Source organism: Mustelus asterias, chromosome 29 (assembly GCF_964213995.1).
Source record: "Mustelus asterias chromosome 29, sMusAst1.hap1.1, whole genome shotgun sequence".
NCBI lineage: Eukaryota > Metazoa > Chordata > Chondrichthyes > Carcharhiniformes > Triakidae > Mustelus > Mustelus asterias.
This window is the reverse complement of record NC_135829.1, coordinates 3,173,209-3,194,335: the sequence shown is the minus strand read 5'-3', so window position 1 is coordinate 3,194,335 and position 21,127 is coordinate 3,173,209. Positions and strand designations below refer to the sequence as shown.

General features: G+C 42.7%; 1 protein-coding gene across 3 annotated transcripts in view; it reads left to right on the top strand.

The window, feature by feature from the left end:
• Positions 1–20,630, top strand: part of myo9aa (myosin IXAa) — a 298,687-nt gene extending 278,057 nt beyond the window's left edge. For all 3 annotated transcript variants that reach the window (XM_078199938.1, XM_078199939.1, XM_078199937.1), the window contains 6 exons: positions 1,496–1,601; positions 2,224–2,355; positions 4,772–4,895; positions 15,711–15,913; positions 17,475–17,617; positions 18,563–20,630. In XM_078199938.1, the coding sequence (XP_078056064.1) occupies positions 1,496–1,601; positions 2,224–2,355; positions 4,772–4,895; positions 15,711–15,913; positions 17,475–17,617; positions 18,563–19,044 (1,190 nt within the window). In that variant the 3' untranslated portion in view covers positions 19,045–20,630. The remainder of the gene's footprint in view (positions 1–1,495; positions 1,602–2,223; positions 2,356–4,771; positions 4,896–15,710; positions 15,914–17,474; positions 17,618–18,562) is intronic.
• Positions 20,631–21,127: the final 497 nt, after the last annotated feature.

Genomic DNA, 21,127 nt, shown 5'->3' with positions numbered 1-21,127 from the left:
CCATTATGCCACCATGCCGCCCACATGGCAGGATTGGGGAACAATGGATGACAAGGGAAAGTGTAAGCTTAGTCAAAAGAGAGTGGTGGGTGCCTGGAACGCGCTGCCAGAGGTGGTGATGGAAGCAGGCACATTAGCGACATTTAAGAGGCATCTGGATGGGTACATGAATAGGGAGGGAATAGAGGGATACGGACCGAGTAAGGACACAAGGTTTTTTTTTAGTTTAGTTAGGGCATCATGATCGCCACGGGCTTGGAGGGCTGAAGGGCCTGTTCCTGTGCTTCTCTTTGTTCTTTGTAAAATAAATAAGTTTCTGGTCTAATGTGAAATATCACTTTGGCTCAGTTACTTGTTTTTCCCTCACTAAGAGGTTATTCGATTTCATAAAGTTCAGTTTATGTGATGCGCTTCTAGAGAGCATTGGGGGGTATGATGGGCACTAAATGAATGTGTCGTTTTTTGATCACATGTGTGATCAAGGTCTCACCAAAGTATACACATTGCACTCCCCGTTGCATCGTTGCACTTAAGGCCGGGTTGAGGTAACTGTAGCAAATGCTCAAGATTTGCAGTCGCTGTCTTGAAACACATTCTAACCCACGTGTTGCCCTGGATCGGATATAATCCATCTTATACAAGATAAAAGCATAATACTGTAGATGCTGGAATCTGAAATAAAAACAGAAAATGCTGGAAAATCTCAGCAGGTCTGATGGCATCTGTGGAGAGAGAACAGAGCCAACTCTTCGATTCAGGGTGACCCTTTGTCAGAGCTTATGTTTCTTCTCTTCCCCTGTGTCTTCCTCCTTCCTGAAAGGCCTGTTGTTACTTGTGTCAACTGCTCTCTTGTATCTCACCACAAGTGGCCAATTCCTTTTGAGTGCCAGCAGGTTACTCAACATGAAGTAAAAAGTCTCACAACACCATGTTAAAATCCAACAGGTTTATTTGGTATCACGAGTTTTCGGAGCACTGCTCCTTCATCAGGTGAGCCACTCACCTGATGAAGGAGCAGTGCTCAGAAAGCTCGTGATTCCAAATAAACCTGTTGGACTTTAACCTGGTGTTATGAGACTTCTTACTGTGCCCACCCCAGTCCAATGTCGGCATCTCCACATCAACATGAAGTATAAGGGAATTCCTTCTAAATTTGGCTGAACTCGATGCTCACCCTAACATCTACATGTGTGCTTCCACACTAAAGTTACATGACAATGATCAGGGATGGGAATTTTGGCTCATTGTCCTCTTCCCAACCCACACGTGCTGAAGCTAATTGTAATATCCAACTGGTGCATTAGTTAATTAGCTTACCCACAAAGCAGGAATGCAACTTGGAACTCTCTTTCTCTGTGTGGTTAGCACTTCAAAATACAAGTAAACGATGTTGACCAAAATTACAAATTGCTACGAAGTCTTTGTGTATTTTCTAACTGCAATGTATTTGAACTGTGGCTTTGGGTGAGGTAAAAATTATTTTGTGTAATCACAGGTCTACAAGATAGAAAGGAAATAATCCGGGGCGTGTACTCCATAATTGATCAATTGTCACGGACTCACATCAATACTCTAGAAAGACTCATCTTTCATCTCGTAAGGTAATTATTTGATGTGCATTTGGTTTCAAATATCATTCTGTGCTGGTTGGTTTGAACTCCTGTTTCCTGCATGATTTAGAATGGAAATTGTGCAGAGTTCTGGATCCGGTTCATGTTTCTCTCTGCGCTTGTACATATGGAAGACTATTGATTTAAAAATAAACACCTATTTGCGTCTGAGCAAATTCAGTTTCCATGAAGAAGGTCTGTCAGACAATTTGCTCATGCTATTCCAGAATGACAAGCTTACTGCCTTTCCATCTCTTCATCTAGTTGTTTCTAAAATTAATCCAGCATCTTGGCCCCCAAACAACTGTGCAATCAACTGCTGGAAAGTGCTTAAGTGTTTTATTTCCTCCACCTTCACCCTTTCAATTAAAAGGATAGATTTTCACTTACCACCTTGTACACTGAACATTGTGTATTGGTGAGAGTCAAACAGAAAGCAAATGATTCAGTGCTGGACTAAAAATTTTTAATAGAAATATATTTGCTGAAATTGCAGAGGTAAGTATATGGTTCAAAGACTGATGTGGGAGAAGTGGCAAAGTTGACTGATTCTCACAATTGTTTCTCTTTGTCTCTCCCTTCCCCCACTCTGATTATTTGTCTAAAATTCTAGAATTGCACTACAAGAAGATACCAACCGGATGTCCTCAAACGCACTGGCCATCGTCTTTGCTCCATGTATTATTCGATGTCCGGACACCACTGACCCATTACAAAGTGTTCAAGATATTTCAAAAACCACTGCGTAAGAATGTTTCCGTTTCTTAATGTCAATTCTAACATTTTTACAGAAAAGTTATAATAGTGCAGTGTTGGAGCCATGAAAGCAAGTTAGTTATGGGAGAAATTTTGGGAGTAATCATTGCTCAGGTTGACCCCTTGTGCTGGTTGCAGATGCAGTGGTATCTTTGTTAGATCTCAGGGCAGACAGATTGTTCCTGGATACATCTTTGAAAATGGCTTCCAATTTTACCTGTATTATACGTCATAAATGATTCCAATGAATGCAAAACGGTTTGTGATGAAATGTGATGTAAGGGGAGGTGATGGCCTAGTGGTTTTATCGCTAGACTATTAATCCAGAAGCTCAGCTAATGTTCTGGGGACTCGGGTTCGAATCCCGTCACGGCAGATGGTTGAATTTGAATTCAATAAAAAAAATATCTGGAATTAAGAATCTACTGATGACCATGAAACCATTGTCGATTGTCAGAAAAACCCATCTGGGTCACTAATGTCTTTGAGGGAAGGAAATCTGCCGTCTTTACCTGGCCTGGCCTACATGTGAACACCAGAGCCACAGCAATGTGGCTGACCCTCCAAGGGCTACTAGGGATGGGCAATAAATGCTGGCCAGCCAGCGATGCCCATGTCCCACGAATGAGTAAAAAAAAATGCAAATCAGTGAGTCCTTTCTTTCACCAGCGCTACTTCATTGAAATGTCTGTTTTAAATGATGATTGAACCTGTAATTTCCCTGGTGTAAGGGTAAGATAATTGCCAATGAAGCCAGTTGTCACAAGTCATTATCACAGAGATCAAGCCACATTCCTTAAACTTGGATAGGGTAAGTTCATGTCCCAACAATTTCCGAAATTCGAATTCACCAGTGCGTTTTATTTTTGTCTTAGACATTGGGTGCAACAACTCTGAAATAATCCAGATCATAACATAATCTGAATGAAGCAAACTGAAGTCTGCTTTGAATCCAGATTTTAATTTTTGGTTGCTGAAGTAGAAAACCCTGGAGATCTGGTGATTAAAGCAAATTGTTCTCTGGCTTGCCAATATCAGTGCCAACTTGACAGTATAATTCCTTCTGTCATTTTGGGAGTAGGCAGGGAAATGATTGGTGGGGCAAGGAGATTCGTTGAAGTGAATAGACAAAATTAAAGGAAAATTCAAATACAGAATTCAAATCAGTTTAAAATTAAGTTGAGAGTTTAGAAAAATAATTTGATCGTCTTTTTTGCCCATAAGTTTGAATTGTGGAATAAGTTACCAGGAAAACAACAATCTAATTGAACAAAGAACAATACAGCACAGGAACAGGCCCTTCGGCCCTCCAAGCCCGTGCTGCTCCCTGGTCCAAACTAGACCATTCTTTTGTATCCCTCCATTCCCACTCTGTTCATATGACTGTCTAGATAAGTCTTAAACATTCCCAGTGTGTCCGCCTCCACCACCTTGCCTGGCAGCGCATTCCAGGCCCCCACCACCCTCTGTGTAAAATATGTCCTTCTGATATCTGTGTTAAACCTCCCCCCCTTCACCTTGAACCTATGACCCCTCGTGAACGTCACCACCGACCTGGGGAAAAGCTTCCCACCGTTCACCCTATCTATGCCTTTCATAATTTTATACACCTCTATTAAGTCTCCCCTCATCCTCCATCTTTCCAGGGAGAACAACCCCAGTTTACCCAATCTCTCCTCATAGCTAAGCCCCTCCATACCAGGCAACATCCTGGTAAACCTCCTCTGTACTCTCTCTAAAGCCTCCACGTCCTTCTGGTAGTGTGGCGACCAGAACTGGACGCAGTACTCTAAATGCGGCCGAACCAACGTTCTATACATCTGCAACATCAGACCCCAACTTTTATACTCTATGCCCCGTCCTATAAAGGCAAGCATGCCATATGGGGGACATGGGCGTCGCTGGCTGGCCAGCATTTATTGCCAATCCCTAGTTGCCCGAGGGCAGTTGAGAGTCAACCACATTGCTGTGGCTCTGGAGTCACATGTAGGCCAGACCGGGTAAGGACGGCAGATTTCCTTCCCTAAAGGACATTAGTGAACAAGATGGGTTTTTCCGACAATCGGCAATGGTTTCATGGTCATCAGTAGATTCTTAATTCCAGACATATGTTTTCATTGAATTCAAATTCCACCATCTGCCGCGGCAGGATTCGAACCCGGGTTCGAACATTAGCTGAGTTTCTGGATTAATAGTCTAGCGATAATACCACTAGGCCATCACCTCCCCCTTTCTGAAGCAAGATAAGTGATTGAGCCATTTGGTGAAAAGGTACATAGGTAGCGTTATCTGATTAAATGTAATGGAATTGTTTTCTTTTCCCTGTTCTTGAACATTCTGGTATTCCTTTACCAGATTTATTATAAACATAATATTTCAGAAAACCTCTTTATCGTTCCCTGTAGGTGTGTGGAATTGATTATTGTGGAGCAAATGAACAAGTACCGAGCGCGGCTGAAGGACATTAGCAGCCTGGAGTTTGCAGAGAACAAAGCCAAGAACAGATTGTCGCTCATTCGGCGCTCAATAGTAAGATCTTTCTACTTAAACATGGACCTATGACACTGCTATCCTGTTTATTGCTCTTCCTGGGTTGATTGTAATGCATCATAAGAAATATGCTACCATATTTGCATATGTACAGAATTGCATTATCTTTGGAATTCTCGTACACTCAGGTTGTCTGTATGCAACATTTGCTAGTGCATTGTTCTCATTTGTCTATCTGAATGTTACATCTTTGTTGCATCCCACTGTGGTGCTGATTCAGCATGCATGTCTGTACTCGCTGTTCTGTGAACTTCAAGTGAATAAGTCATTGTGTTTAAGGCCATCAAAGATTGAGTGGTCTCGTGGTGTTCCCATATCTGTGTTTGAGATGTGACGCAGAGTACAGGGTAGGAGTGAATGCTGTTTTGTGACTCTGAGTATGCCTAAAGCAGCAGGTACAGTTACTGCTTCAGAATGGTGTTGTGAGCTGGCATTAGATCCCAATATGATTTCTGGCTACCTTGGATAGGTAAATTTATACCACTTGGGTTTGACAGCTGATAGCATGTGGAGTATAAATCCAGTGTGGTGTGCAATCTTTTAAAAAGCGGCCGAGGGATCTGTTGAACCTCTGGGACACTTTGCAAACAGCATTAGTTTGTTCCTGTTGACTGAATTGTATGTGCTACATTTGTACTACACCTGCAGCGTTAAGCATGTCATTGCATGAAGTACAGGGAGAAGTTTTAGAGCTACCTGTAGGCCAGCAGACACAGGCTAAACTTCGAACAAAAATAAGACGGCTCAGTCAGTTCTTTAATATCAGAGATTAAACAAACTGAAAGATGTTCATTTTCAGATAGTCATTTTGGTTTTCCTCATGTTCTCAATGTAGCTCAATTTCTACACAAGATGTCTTTCCCCTCTTTCCATTAGCTCTGTTGGACATAGCTGAAACGTGACATTTCTTGTGTGTTTATTTCTCTCCTTGTCAATTCACTCTACTTGTTGCTGTATTCTGTTATCATTGAGTTAAACGGGAAGTAAGGGTCACATCACATGGCTATTTTGGCCAACTCTTAAAGGGCCAGGCCTCTCTGACCTGGGGAATAAATGCACTCCCTACTCGACTGCCTGGAGTAGTGATGCCCCTGTGGAGATGTGGCAGATGGTAAATATCAGGTTGCCTGAATCTTAAACTTTATGAGAAGGTATGTGAAGTCAGGGGAAAGAATTTCAAACCACTTGAAGATTTTCAAAACTAAATTTAAACGTTTATTTTATTTTTTTAAAATGAAGCTTAAATTCACAAGATTACATTTACACAGTTAACAGTACTTCTACAAACATTTCTGTTTGATTAACTCGGAGCTAAACCTTCCTTTTTAGCAACTTCCCACATAGATCTCAGTCTATAGAATTCCTGTAATGTTACTGCAAAATCCACTCTTGTTTTAGGAGAATCTTACACAGGCTTTTCTCTCTCTCCCTCTTCGACACTGGGACCAAAGCTTGTCTCCAAAGTCTTGCTGGTGCACACTTTTTTCTCTGGGATCATAGAATCATGGGCTGGAATTCTCCACTGGAATTTTAGCGGGTGAATGTGAAACGCCATTGATGGTCAGGTGGGAATTTCTAGCTTTTAGACCAGCGCGGCGGTAGAATTCCACCATGCCGTGCAGAGGAGGCCCTTCGGCCCATCGTGTCTGCACCGACAAGGTGGTGGCAGTTTCATGTCCACTGATGCAGTCTCCTACCTACCTTCAAATATATATTTTCTCTTTCACCTATTGTTTATTGTTCTATTGTTTTACCTTCCTTTCGAGGTTCCTTTTCTCAGAATTTACAAGTCTATCATGGTATTTTTCATGGCCACCACTTTTGGGTAAACATAAATTTAATACTTTGCTTCATTCCATTGTACATGTTCCTTTTGAAATGCAATAGTCAACTTCCAGTCACTTCCTTTATCTCCCTAATGCAAATTCCCATTCATGCTGCTGACTGGTCCCCATCTTTCCCCTTCAAAACACTTGCTTTCACAGGTAATTCCATTTTGCTGGTCTTATCTTTGCTGTCTAAATGTCTTCAGTCTAAGCAAATAAGTCACACCCCTGCACACACGAACAAGCCTGTTTCACAGTATGCCACAGTAATATTGAAAAATGTGATCATTTTGACACACCCCATACACAGTCGAGTTCTGAGTGATTCTTGACCATTTTAAATTGCTCTTCTCTGCACTGTCTTAAGGCAGTGTGTTGATGTTGGTGCAGTGCATAAATGTCTGATCTGAACATCCAGATATGGAAATAAAGAACATTGGAGGGCAGTCTTGTCACACCGAACAGTATTTTCAATATGCTCCCTTGCAGGAATAGTCTGTTCCAATAGATTCCCATTGACAACTGTCTGCACCATGACACTAGCTGTTAAACTTGTTCAAATCTTTTCTTTAGGTTCATTTTTCACAATAATGTTTCTACATCTGTAGTAGCAGTGTAAAGCAGTGATCTGTGGCACGATGTGTAGGGTATAAAGTTTAAATTTTTTAAAGATTAAAGTCTTAAAATTTATTTGTTAGTGTCACAGGTCAGCTTACATTAACACTGCAATGAAGTTACGTGAAAATCCCCTAGTCGCCACTCTCCGGCACCTGTTCGGGTACCCTAAGGGAGAATTTGGCATGGCCAATACACTTAACCAGCACGTCTTTTGGAATGTGGGAGGAAACCGGAGCACCCGGAAGAAACCCGCGCAGACACGGGGAGAACGTGCAGACTCCGCACAGACAGTGACCCAAGCCGGGAACCGAACCCAGGTCCCTGGCGCTGTGAGGTAGTAGTGCTAACCACCGTGCCGCCCTATTTCCATGGCTCTCGTTTATTTGTAGCCAGGGAACCCCACACACAGCATCTGTTCTATTCCATCCTAGAAATAAATTTTATTACTGGAAACTTCTGTTCATCTCATGATTTTTCTGGCTTTATCCATACCCTTAAATCTGTGATTTTGGCAGGCAGTCAGCTGTCTTTTGTGACCCGATGATGCTCATTAACGCATTAAAAGAAATTAAACTTGGTTCAGTAGCCTTTACAAACAGAGAACAAGGTCAGTTGAAAATAAATTTTCAGCAGTGTCTGGTCCTTTGTTCCTTAAAGGGACGTAATCTTGTTGTGTGACTTCCCGTCCCCAAATGTCAAAGGAACAATCTCTGAAAGATTGAGAGACAAATCGTCAAAAATAGGATCTGACATTCTTTTTCTCACTTGGTCTGTGATTCTGTTCAGTAATCTACCTTTTTCTTGTGTTTATCCAATTAATAGGGGCGGCACGGTAGCTCAGTGGTTCGCGCTGCTGCTTCACAGCTCCAGGGTCCCGGGTTCGATTCCCGGCTCGGGTCACTGTCTGTGTGGAGTTTGCACATTCTCCTCGTGTCTGCGTAGGTTTCCTCCGGGTGCTCCGGTTTCCTCCCACAGTCCAAAGATGTGCAGGTTAGGTTAATTGGCCAGGTTAAAAATTGCCCCTTAGAGTCCTGGGATGTGTAGGTTGGAGGGATTAGCGGGTAAATATGTGGGGGTAGGGCCTGGGTGGGATTGTGGTCGGTGCAGACTCGATGGGCCGAATGGCCTCCTTCTGCACTGTAGGGTTTCTATGAATTAGTTCTATGAACTAATTCAGCTTTATGTTCCACTGTGAGTTGGGGTGACTGGCCACAACTGGGCCGTCTGATAACTCCAAATGAAAACCAGACTGGGAAATGCGAATTCCCACATTGGGTGTTTAAGGCAGCTGTAAGTTAGTGAAAAAAGGGTCCGACTGCTCGTTTGTGACACTGGGGTTGATAATAGACCTATAAAGCAGAATTTGTCTACATGTGTAAGGCAGTTTGATCCCTTGTGTAAATGTGAGGTGGGTATTTTTACATCCATCTTTCTTTATTTGGTCTCATTTGATATGTGGCACTGTCCTGCTTGACTCAGTTCTGGACTTGCAAAAGGCCAGGACTGCAGCAAGATCAGTCATCATTTTTTCCGCCAGATGGTCAATCTCTGATTAGGTCTCTTATATATAATACTTTTCAGCTCTTTCATTCGTAGATGGAATCATTCTATCTGAGCATTTTTCAGTGATTCTTGTACTTACATCTGTTTTAATTGTGTGAAATCACTCATTACATTGCTGTCCTTGCATGCTAACCTAAACATTACCTGTTGGCTGTCTAACTGTTGTGAGATTATCACTCCTAACATGGTGTGCATTCAACTTTTGGAGGGTTAAATAATTATTTGCAAAACATTACCATTGTGTGACAACAGAAATGCTTAAATTGGAGTACTAATACAAATACGTTTTATGTTTAATGAAATTGTAAAGAGTTTATCTTCCTTGATGGCCTAGGGTATAAAAGCTCTGCAAAACAGTCCCGTGGGTGTGTGTGTGCGTGTGTGTGGATGGGTGTGTGTGTATGAGATGGTTGATCTCTAATAGGGTGGGACTTGGGGAGCCTGGATTTAGTAGGTTAAAAGTCAGTGACACTTCTCATTCCTGATTGTTGGCCAGTGACTTCTGTTACTGCGTACACATGCAAACATCAGGTTAGCCAGAATCAGGCTTGGCAAAGATTCCCTCCACCTTTTCCATAGCCTTGTGACAGCCACGATCATGTGACTATACTTGAAGATTGACCATTTGGATGAGCCGCCAGGGAAACCTGGTAGAAATGCACTCCAATAAATGCTATTATTCTCAGAGAAAAGAGGAGATAAAAGTGGGGATAAAATCATAGCGTGGTTACAGCACAGAAGGAGACCATTTGGCTTGTCCTGTCCACGCCCACTGTCCACACAAACGCTTCAGTTAGCCCCACTCCTCTGTCTTTTCCCTGTAGCCCTGGAATTCTTTTCTTCAGATAATTATCCAGCCGCCTTTTTGAAAGCCAAGGTTGATTTGCCTCTATTTACACTCCCAAGCAGTGAAATCCCAGATCCTAGCAACTCACTGGGATTGGGAAGGGTATAAAAGTAAACTGCTGTGTGCAACTTCTGGAATGCAAACAACTGATTCTTAAATTTAATTGGGAAATGATTAAGCTCTTAACTAACCCAAAACAAAGCACATTACTTTCCTGCTGTCTGCATGCCCCTGTTGAATGCATGGTCTAACTAACCTGATCCTCTACTTTTCGTGTTCTTTCCACTATAGAAACCGGTTATAATAGCGGTTAGATTCATGAGCATGAATCGCAGTTCGATTCCGGTAGGTATTTCTCCCACCATATCACCGATTCTTGTCCATGATGCCATTCATTACATGACGTTCTATCCCAAGCTTGGGGAAATGATCCAGTTGTGCGTCGACTTGGAACAGAAATAGGGGCTGTGTCAATTTTAAATATTCTTCAGTTGCAGTTGACCGCACTTCTGCTTCTGTTGGCTGTTTCAAGAATTACATTTTGTGAGTATTCAACTATCAGAGTTTGGTTCTGCCACAGTGTGAACAAGCTTTGGAATGGTGTCTAGACTCTGATATTGAGTACATCCCTGGAGTGATGGTACTATAGAAGCTACTGTAAAATTATCACTTTTTTTATTGAGTTCCAAATTATAACTTTCAGTGTGCAAAATTCACAAGAATGAGAAGCCACTGCAACAACAGAGACCAGTTAATGTCACCAGATTTCCTGTAAAATGTGACGGTCAAATGTGTGAACACCTAAAATATTTAACTTGAGTGGACTAGACGCGAAATCTGTCATTTTCAGAGTCATTTCACCACAGACGCTAGCTATTCTTCCTATTCTTAACACCATCATTTGTACAGTGGTTGAGTCATCCATTCCTCATACTATGATCCTTCGGATAGTTGAACAAAATTCTGAAAGGAAATTAATTAGATATTAATTAGCTGTGATCTTTGGTGAAGGTATTCTAAAGATTTGTTGTCAATAACATGTCCACAAGAAGGATCCCTGGAATGAAGAGCTTGTCGTATGAGGAACGGTTGAGGACTCTGGGTCTGTACTCGTTGGAGTTTCGAAGGATGAGGGGGAGGATCTCATTGAAACTTACAGGATACTGCGAGGCCTGGATAGAGTGGGCATGGAGAGGATGTTTCCACTAGTAGGAAAAACTAGAACCAGAGGGCACAACCTCAGGCTGAAGGGACGATCCTTTAAAACAGAGATGAGGAGGAATTTCTTCAGCCAAAGAGTAGTGAATCTGTGGAACTCTTTGCCGCAGAAGGCTGTGGAGGCCGGGTCATTGAGTGTCTTTAAGACAGAGATAGTTAGGTTCTTGATGAATAAGGGGATCAGGGGTTATGAGGAAAAGGCAGGAGAATGGGGATGAGAAAAATATCAGCTATGATTGAATAGCGGAGCAGACTCGATGGGCCGAGTGGCCTAATTCTGCTCCTATGTCTTATGATCTTATGTGCATTTAGTGGTAGAAAGCTTGCACTGAATCATGCCATCTTTTCAGCAGTCAGTGATCTGCTAAGCCTGTGGTATTGCTTGTTGGATGCCACTTAATTCACCGTAGAGGCATATTTTCAGCCTTTGTTTGCTTAGTTGTCATATCTGTCAAATAACAGTCGGTGTGTATAATTGTTACGAAGTATTTATCTACACACTGGATTAAGTGGTAACTAAAAGTAGTCAGTTTAATCTTGAATCAGTCCTGTACCTACACCTTGCACATTTTATTGCTTAAATGCGAGTGATGATATATAGCCAGCAGAGACCCATAATATGAGCTTACAGTATTTAAACTTGCTCCTAATTTTAGAACTCGGTAAAATAAAATGACCTTACAAGTGCAATAGTTCAAAAAGGTATGTGTCCCCTGTCAGTCTGTTTGGAAAAGGCAATATGCAACTGAGCCCATAGAGACCAAAAAGATACCAGATTCGAATTCCAGGTCTGCTGGGCAGCAACTGGAGTCTTTAATTGGCTTACCCCTCCAATAGGGAGCTGAAAGCTCAGTTGTTTGTCCTCCTGATCCAGTGACTTCTGCTGGACAGTGCATATATGTGATCCACTCTTGTATGAGCTCTGACCCTTGAGGCAACAGAGTGCTGATGCACTGGCTCCTGACATGCGAGTTCTGCAAGGACTCACAATTGGGTCTTAGAATCATACAGTGCAGAAGAGGCCCTTCAGCCCATCGAGTCTGCACCGACACACGAGAAACACCTGACTTCCCACCTAATCCCACTTACCAGTATTTGGCCCATAGCCTTGAATGTTATGACATGCCAGGCACTTTTTAAAGGATGTGAGGCAACTCGCCTCTACCACCCCTTCCAGGCAGCACATTCCAGACTGTTGCCACGCTCTGGGTAAAAAGATTTTTCCTCTTTCCTGCTGTCTGCCTCGTTGAGTCTGACATGTTTACCCAAGGGTTGTTCCTGGCTACACACAACATATGCAGGTCAGCAACAGGAATATGGCATTGGACCAACCGCGAAGCAGCTTTTGTTGAAACAGTCCTATCAAACTTGCCCAAGGTCCAGGATCAGTTATTGCTTACTGGTCAATCCTTTTTTCGTATATTTCAGCAGAGTGTGTCTTTTTATTTAAAAGCTTGTATTTGTGGCAAATCTCTTTCTACAGAGATATTACGTAAAGTGATTATAGATTTTCGAGCTCCACCTTTCTGTTTTACTTTCAGGGGCTTTTAAAGCATTAACAATCTCAGTTTATGATATAATCAGGTGCTAAAATGCATAATTCAATTTACGTGGTCTTCCCTCCTTAAATAAAAGGCAAATTTCTGTGGTTCAACTGCCAACCCAACAACTTTAAACATCCAACTAGCATTGAGTTTGTGGTCTTGGCAGGTTCTGAAAATGTCTAGCGTTGTTTTGCAGTATCTCTTTCCAGCAGAGAGGGGCCAGATTAACGCTTGTGCTTCTCATTTTTATAGCCAGCTTCGCAAAGTCATTGTTGCATTAATATTTGGTGGCCACCTTTCAATCAGACCATTCGCTTTTGGAATGGTATCTCTATCACTCAGCCCATTATAGTTGGATTGTAAGCTTCTAGCTTTTGAAATATGTGCAGTTTTGAAGAAACGTGGTGTCAGATGCAATCTACCAAAATGTTTGTCAAGTTAGAGCATGAATTTCTGCTCCTGGAAGTTAATTCTGCACGGTCCACAATGAATGTGAGGAGATTCAGATGATTGTTTATCTCTTCGAGCATCATTAGCCTCACCCGGCCTTGTCCGTTTTTGAATGAGGCCGCAAAAAAAAAACACTTGGGTAATAGGCTAAATATTAGGCAGCTTTGTATCTTGCCGGCCTGTTGTTGATTGCTCCAACAGTGACGGGCAATAAGAGTTGGTGGCATGACCTGGTGGCATACAGATGTGAGAGTGAGCAGTAGTAACGTCAATGCCCACCATTGTACGTCGCTAAAATAAGAGTGGGTTGGAAATAAATTGTTGAAAGCTTGCAGTGAATCATCTTAACCCACACCATATCTGTGCCATTTCACAATCATTCTCCGTCTCTCTGGAAATGAGTTTCGTAAGAGATTTGTTGAAAAATTTTCATGTTTTCTCTTTGCCGCCCACGCAGCCGAATGGTACTAAAAAGGTAATGGTTTGTCTGTGATGTGCGTGTAGTGATTGCCTTTTTCTGGTGATGGCTGTTCAAAAAGAGATTACGTCAGCACTGCAACCACTCCAGCGCATGTACTTACCACTGCAACAAAGCCCATGTTTAACACACGTCCTGAATAATATAGAAAACTATTCGAGAATTTTAATTCCCATTTTTACAGTTTAGCCTGAATATTGGGTGTCAGGTTTTATTCCATGAGGCTAAGATTCATCTGGTAACTGATTCAAATCATAATTTAACACAGACCGAGTTGTACATTTCTCTACCTTGTTCTGATATGACTTGCTCTGGAATATTCCATGGGCAGATGGTATATGAGCAGCACTGAACCCTAACCCTCATGATTTCACCATTTTGTCTTTCAATTTAACACCAAATTTGGGTGCATTCTTTGACTGTGGGCATGTGTTCAATAGAAACTGGAGTGAGACAAACTAATTTAATGTACATCTTTTAAGATGGATGAGGATTTCAACTAATCAGTCTGGATTTGAGCCAGTGTCCCAGAAAGGTGGGAGGCCATTATACTAATTAGCTGCACTGCCCAATTAAATGGAGAGATCACTCATGAAAAAAACAGGTAGCTGATGGTTCTGTGGTGGAGCTAGCACCATTATGGACTGAATGGTCTCCTTTGCTAAAAAAAAATCAACAATTTTAGACAATATGTATTTTTTAGATTTTTCTGTTGTGTGTACAAATCTCATCCTTTATTAATCACCTTTGAACCTATGCTTCCGAGTAAGGTAGTTATTGTGGGTGCAGACTCAATGGGCCGAAGGGCCTTTTTCTGCGCTGCATGAGGAAGCAGGCCTTTTGCTGGAGTGGAAACAGGCTGGAATTGGGCTCTATTGTGGTTTTGTTGCTGGGTTTCTGTGGTTTGCGTGTGAAATGCTGGTGTTTCTCTTCACGTCCTTGTGGCCAGCATGGACAGCTGTTAATTATTGAGATATGAATTAAGAAGAAACTTGGCTTTCAGAATCTTCAGGCTCTGCTGGTAAATCACATTCTCTCAACTCCCGATTCAAGAATCCGTCCTGAGATCAAGCAACCTTCCACCTCTGGTGCCTGTTTGTCATAACAGTGATCGAGCACCACTCCCCAACTCAAGAGCTTGACCCTGTCTGTTGTATTTAGGTTATTGGATTTGCAGCTTTTGCTTTTTCTACATTTGGATGAAATCAACTGTAAGCAAATTCCTCGGCTGTTTGAGGTCAAAACTGAAACGGTTAGTCATCAAGAAAGGAGCTATTTTTGAAAGGAAGAAATCAAATATTTAAAATAATCGCAATACAATTGTCCTTGTAAATTCTAGTGCTAATACGAGTTTTCGTGCATCTTATGCTGCATCCTCAGTACTTCATCCTGCCCCCATCCCAGCCTGCAAGACATTGAGCTGTCTGTATATGACACTGGCCTAGGTGCTTTTACTTTGTAAGCCTTAATTAAAGAAAGAAGAGAGATGCTTTTCAGTACCAAACAGAATGTGGATGAATGCTTCATAACAGAATGGCATTGTGTAGACTTTGACGTCATTGGAGTTTAGCCCTAATTTTTGGTGAGAGTTGGGTAGCGATCTGACTTTTAAGTTTAACTCTAAAACCACAGCTTAATCAATTTAGAATAGAAATTAAGAATCAAACCTTGTTGCCAAGAAACTTGGGGGCAAATATAAAGGAGACACATGTTGTCAAAGCTTTTCATCTTGCACTCATCAGGACAAATGGAAGAATACCAAATTTCAAACAAGTCCAACAGCTTGTAACTACAGGAGAAAAGGGGTGATGATTGGTTGGCAGGTTGACTCTGATGGAGAAAGCAGTGGAAAACTCTAGGCTCCCGGACCTCGTGGGTAATAGAAAATTAGCGCAAGGCTTGAACATATTTCTTTGGTTTAAGGCGAGCGGGTCATTGAGAATATTGCTTCTAGTAAATGTTTATGAGCCATGTTACAAACTCAACTGATTATCTTGGTTATTAGCGCATTCAGGATTGTTCAACAGGGGCTGCCCACTGACTGAATCACCTCTAACCAACATTTTGTTTTGGGGTTTGCACGGGTGGGCTGGTTGAGTACCGTCTGTACTCTGCCTGTTTTGAACTACTGAAGGAACATGCTGTTTGATTCAACCAGCCAGTGGGATGTACAGCTTGCTGCTTGTCAAGTATGAATTTCAGTGCCAGTCTGATGCCTGACTGTATGCCTTGTTCTTTGTGACCTTGCAGGGAAAAGGCCGAATTCGCCGCTCGAGTTACGGCAGTCCTGCCTCTCCAGTTGGAGTGCGACTGCCATCAGTTGTAGACGTTCCTGAAGAAACAACAAGTGCTGATGAGTCACCTGACATGGACTTGAGTGAGCAGCAACAGGCAGCCATGCAGCAGGAGGAGAGAGCACTAACTGAGCAAATAGAGACCCTACAAAAAGAAAAGTAAGAGGCACAAAACATTTGGGGCATAGCTGGGTCCAGCACCCATCCCAAGAGGCACGTGAGCTGGTGACATCCCACACTGCGGTCAAGGCAACTATTATGTCTGCTTAAGTTAAAACCAGGAAATAATGTTGGTTTAGTAATTTCACCTTCGGTGCTCTTTATTGATTGGTATTGTTTAATCTTGGGTGCAGTGAGTCAGATGCATTAATATATTCTTAAATACAACAGTGTTCAATATTGTCCATCATGTACTCTAGTCACATCGCTGAGTGCAAGTACTAGAACTTTCTGCCATGAGAAATGTTTGTTATGGAGTCTCCAAAAGCCACCTGCCTCCCAATTTCCGATCCGTTCACCAAAAGGGAAAACGCTGGAAAATCTGACCTGGTCTGGCAGCATCTGTAAGGGGAGAAAAGAGCTGACGTTTCGAGTCCAAATAACCCTTTGTCAAAGTCTCTTTTCTCTCCTTATAGATGCTGCCAGACCTGCTGAGATTTTCCAGCATTTTCTCTTTTGGTTTCAGAATCCAGCATCCGCAGTAATTTGCTTTTTTCTGATCGTTTCAGTTGGGGTCCTTTTGTTGCCTGTAGTTCTCTCCTGTACTAAAGAGACATCTTCTGTGTCAAGGCTGTGATTCTCACTAGCAGACATCCAACCGCACGGTGATTAGCACTGATGTCTCACAGCGCCAGGGACCCTGGTTCTTTTCCAGCCTTGGGTCACTGTCTGTGCGGAGTCTGCATGTTCTCCCCACGTTTGCGTGGGTTTCCCCCAGGTGCTTTGGTTTCCTCCCACAGTCCAAAGATGTGCAGGTTGGGTGGAGTGGCCATGCTAAAGAAAATGCTCACCACCACATAGAAACCCTACAGTGCAGAAGGAGGCCATTCGGCCCATCGAGTCTGCACCGGCCACAATCCCACCCAGGCCCTACCCCCACATATTTACCCACTAATCCCTCTAACCTACGCATCTCAGGACTCTAAGGGGCAATTTTTAACCTGGCCAATCAACCTAACCCGCACATCTTTGGACTGTGGGAGGAAACCGGAGCACCCGGAGGAAACCCACGCAGACACGAGGAGAATGTGCAAACTCCACACAGACAGTGACCTGAGCCGGGAATCGAACCCGGGACCCTGGAGCTGTGAAGCAGCAGTGCTAACCACTGCGCTACCGTGCTGCCCCTTGATTGGCAATAAATGTTGGCCTAGCCAGCGATGCTCACATTCCATAAATAAATTTAGAAAAAGACAGATGAATATAGCTCACTGCAAGTGTCTCAATGGTATGGTGTTGGTGTCGAGCATGTGTGCAGAGATCAAACCATTACAGCCAGTCTGCATACGCACTGAGAATTCTGTTTGCTGTTCTACATGGAGACAGCTCAAGCACCAACGCAAGGAAGCAATCTCATTGACCCCTCAAGTACTGAAAGAAGAAGTAGTTTTAACCTCCTGGCATAATGAATTGATAAGAATTAATTGTGATTATTTTTAGTACATGCCTTTAATATTTGGCTCGTTGCCTCATTTTAAAAAGGAATGGTATCTTTCTGCAGGGAGGAACTGACTTTTGAAATGCTTGCTCTTGAACCGCGAGCTTCAGATGACGAAACTCTAGAGTCAGAAGCATCTATCGGAACAGCAGACAGCTTTGAAAATTTAAACATGGATTCCGAGGGAGCAGTCTCAGAGCGTTCTGGTAACTGATCTGTCTTGTATTTTCTCTTGAAATCATGCAGCCTATTAGCAGTTCATATTTGAAAGAAATATGATTTCAGTACTTTATTTTACTGGGAGGGTGGAAAGGGCTATTGCTAAATTTGATTTAAATTTGGGTTCCGTTCTCTGACCAGCAGCAAGCCCCATTGACAGGTTATTGAGTGGGTAGGCATGACTCAGGCTAGGCATGAGGCACTAGGCAGCATCCATTGCGTGGAAAGAGGGTTGGAGAGGTTGTGAGTGGGAAAAGTACCAATGTCGGAGTAGAATGGACAAGGATAGGGTTGCAAACCACATAAATCGAGGGTTGAGGGGCGAGGTGGACGGTTTGTGGGCCCCCAGAGTGGCTGGATAGATTGGATTGGGGTGGCAGTGAGTTCAGTCAGGAGTCCGAGAGATGGGTGAGGGGAGGTACTGTGGAGAGATTGTAGGGGTCAGTCGTGGGGTGGGGTTTAACCATGGTGCCAATTGCAAGGAGTGAGAAACAGGCTAGCTTGAGGGCCACTGAAGGAAGGGCACCCCAGCCATTCTTTCCTCCTTTTCCATTCTGGATCCACTTTGAGAAAACAGCTTTGTTGCGCTCCCCAGCCCACCATTAAAATGATTTAGGGTTGTGATTGCTGTTTTTTGACCTTTGTGAATAACACCTGCTCCTTGCCACCAATCCTGGGGCATTAAAATTCCACCCATTATTTAGGAGTGGACAGCAGGAAAAATGGCAACTTGGATGAGATGCCAATGAATCGGTACCCTAGTTTAGAATCAGTCTCTTCAGGGACAAGATGGGAAAATGTGTTAACTACATCAAAGTATTCAGAGATTAAGTTGTGCTATTGTGAGATTGCTGCAACAGAATCAGTCCGATAGATAACTGTAATAGCATTTATTCGACCTAAGGGTCTCTCTTTTTTTTGTTCCTGAACAGAAAGGGCTCTCAGTTCTATCAGACACCGCCAACCTGAAGCAGTGAACAGGCTGAGGAGACCACTGAGAAAGAAAACCGATTCTGTAGAGTCAGCCGATTCAGCTGTTCATTCATCACCTCCAATGTCACTTTCATCGTCTTGTCTACCTCAGGGAGGAAGACGATTCCGTTTTCGTTCAAAGTCACCTTCGCCGGCATTTTACCACACGCACACCGTCGCCAACAGCGCCGAGCAAAGAGCAGATGGAGACGGGGCATATAGCAAGTCCAAAGTTCAAGAAGAGAGGCCGCAGTTTACGAGCAGAGGTACCTTCAATCCAGAAAAGGGCAAACAAAAATTAAAGATGCTGAAGCGCTCAGCGCAGAAGCCCAAAGACACGACTGATGGAGCCTCAGGCACAGGGAAGAAGCGCAGCGCTGACCCTGACTTTGGTGCCCCCCAGCCACTAGTAGTGTTTGGGAACAATGAGTTCATGGTGTGAGGCCAAGGATTTTCAAAGGTTTCCATACTAATTGGGTAGAGGTCTTTCATCCATCCCTACACATCTCCTTCCTTCTGGTTGCTGCTATCTCAGTACACCACATGCAATACGTCCAATCCTCATCGATGGCATCAATGCCTCAAGGAATGACAAAGGGAAGTGATTTCTATCCATTTTTTTTTTTTCAAAAACCTGCCGGAAGGTTTATGCTGTGGCCTTAACCATTTAACCATTGAGAAATCTCCGCACTACCTATTGGGTATGCTGAGAAGCATCTGGGCTGCAGATGGATTCATTTAAACAGCTGCTGGTCGCTGTTCTGGAGGGTCGTCGAGGGTATCTGCAGTCCAGAGGGTTGTGGCAAGGAGGCCGTACTTGAAGAAGCACTTGCTGTCCAGAAATCCGTCATCCAGAACGAGGGGACTGATGAATCTACTCATTCCAAATGGACTGAAGGAAATAAGTGGATCTAAACCGTTATCACACTCCATTGACACGCGCAGACAGAGATTGTCATGAGAGCTTATTGCAGAAATCACAAAAGACTAGATGCTTACAATCAGACTCAACAGCACTTCTCACCGAGGGGCACTGCTGTCAGAACAGCCAGTAGCCACCGGGAAATGTAAGCCAAAATGTCTTGTGTACAAAAAAAAAGCGTTAACCATGCGTACTACGTCTGACATTTTTATAGGGTTTCAGGAACCACTTTACCGGTCAAGTAATGCTGCTCCTACCTGGGTGTGTAGAATTTAGGAAGCCTGGAGAAAAGGGACCAACCTGACTGGACATTTGAGCTTGCAAATCGACATTTGTCCATGCAGCCGCGGGCATGAACCCGACAGTACAGTGACATTACACCTCATCGACTGCGATGCATGACGATAGTGTAGGTAAGCCAAAACCATACTTGGTCCTTTAAATTCAGCCCAGAAGAAAAATCTTTTATTGAATTGTCAGTATTAAAAGCAAAGAGAACTTGAAGAATTTTTAGTCTGGTTTCTAAAACTCACTGTAAACACAAATGTTTCTTTTTTGTTTTTAAAATTTTATTTTATTTTAACTTTTTTTTTTCTAAAAAAAAAAAAATTTATTTCCGTGATGTAAGATTGTAACTTCCTGAACAAAGGGGGTATATGTGGAGTAGGTTAGGAACAAAATTGAATGTAACAATCACTGGAACAGGCATGCTGGGCTTCTCGTAACTTATAGTATGCTCATGACTGTATATTTCAAGAAATCTGATTGTAAAGGATATATTATCCTGTGTCATATTCTATAATAAGTACTCATATAAACTGTTCAGTAAAACACAGCCCAAAGTATATGAGGTTTCTGTACAGTTTCAACTCTGTATTTTGACATTAGCAGTTGGGGTGGCCATCTTATGTATAAAGTGCAATTTGTGTAATATTTCTTAAATATATCTGTATGGTTGTACAAACAAGTTTATGAACAACTAGCCCACAGCTTATTAAAGAACGAGAGCTGTAAAACTCACTTCTTGACTTTCTTATTCAGAAGAACCTGAAATTACTATTGGTCAAATCTGTGGGCCCAAAATCACTGAATGCAACGTAGCATTTTTTTTTAAAAAACGAAGCCTTTATACCCCACACATGGGGATAGGTAGATAATGCTTGACTCTTTCTCTCTGGGTGTGTCTGTACGTATGTGTGTGTGTGTGTGTCTGTGTTATTTTGTTTTCCTTATCCCAGAACTACTTTTGAACAGCCACAAGATGCGAGCCCAGCTAACTTGTACCACTCCCAGCCAAATCCTTCTGATTCAGTCAGAAGCTATTAGTGATTACATTCTTAATTTTGCATACGTCAAGCCTTCTCTTTCCCTATCACCTCCTTGCTTCACTACAGCGAGGAAGTTGTAGTTCCTTGTTGCTGTTTTTTCCTGTGGCAGCTGGCATACTTTTGAGAGGTGGGGACACTTTGAATTTCTTCCCCACCCCCTCCTCACCTGAATTAGTTTCTGTCCAAAAGAGAATGCTTTAGCCAGAGAAAATGGACTTTTAAGAGTTATAGGAATGTTCATCGATACTATTTTCCAGTCAGGGTGGGATCACAAC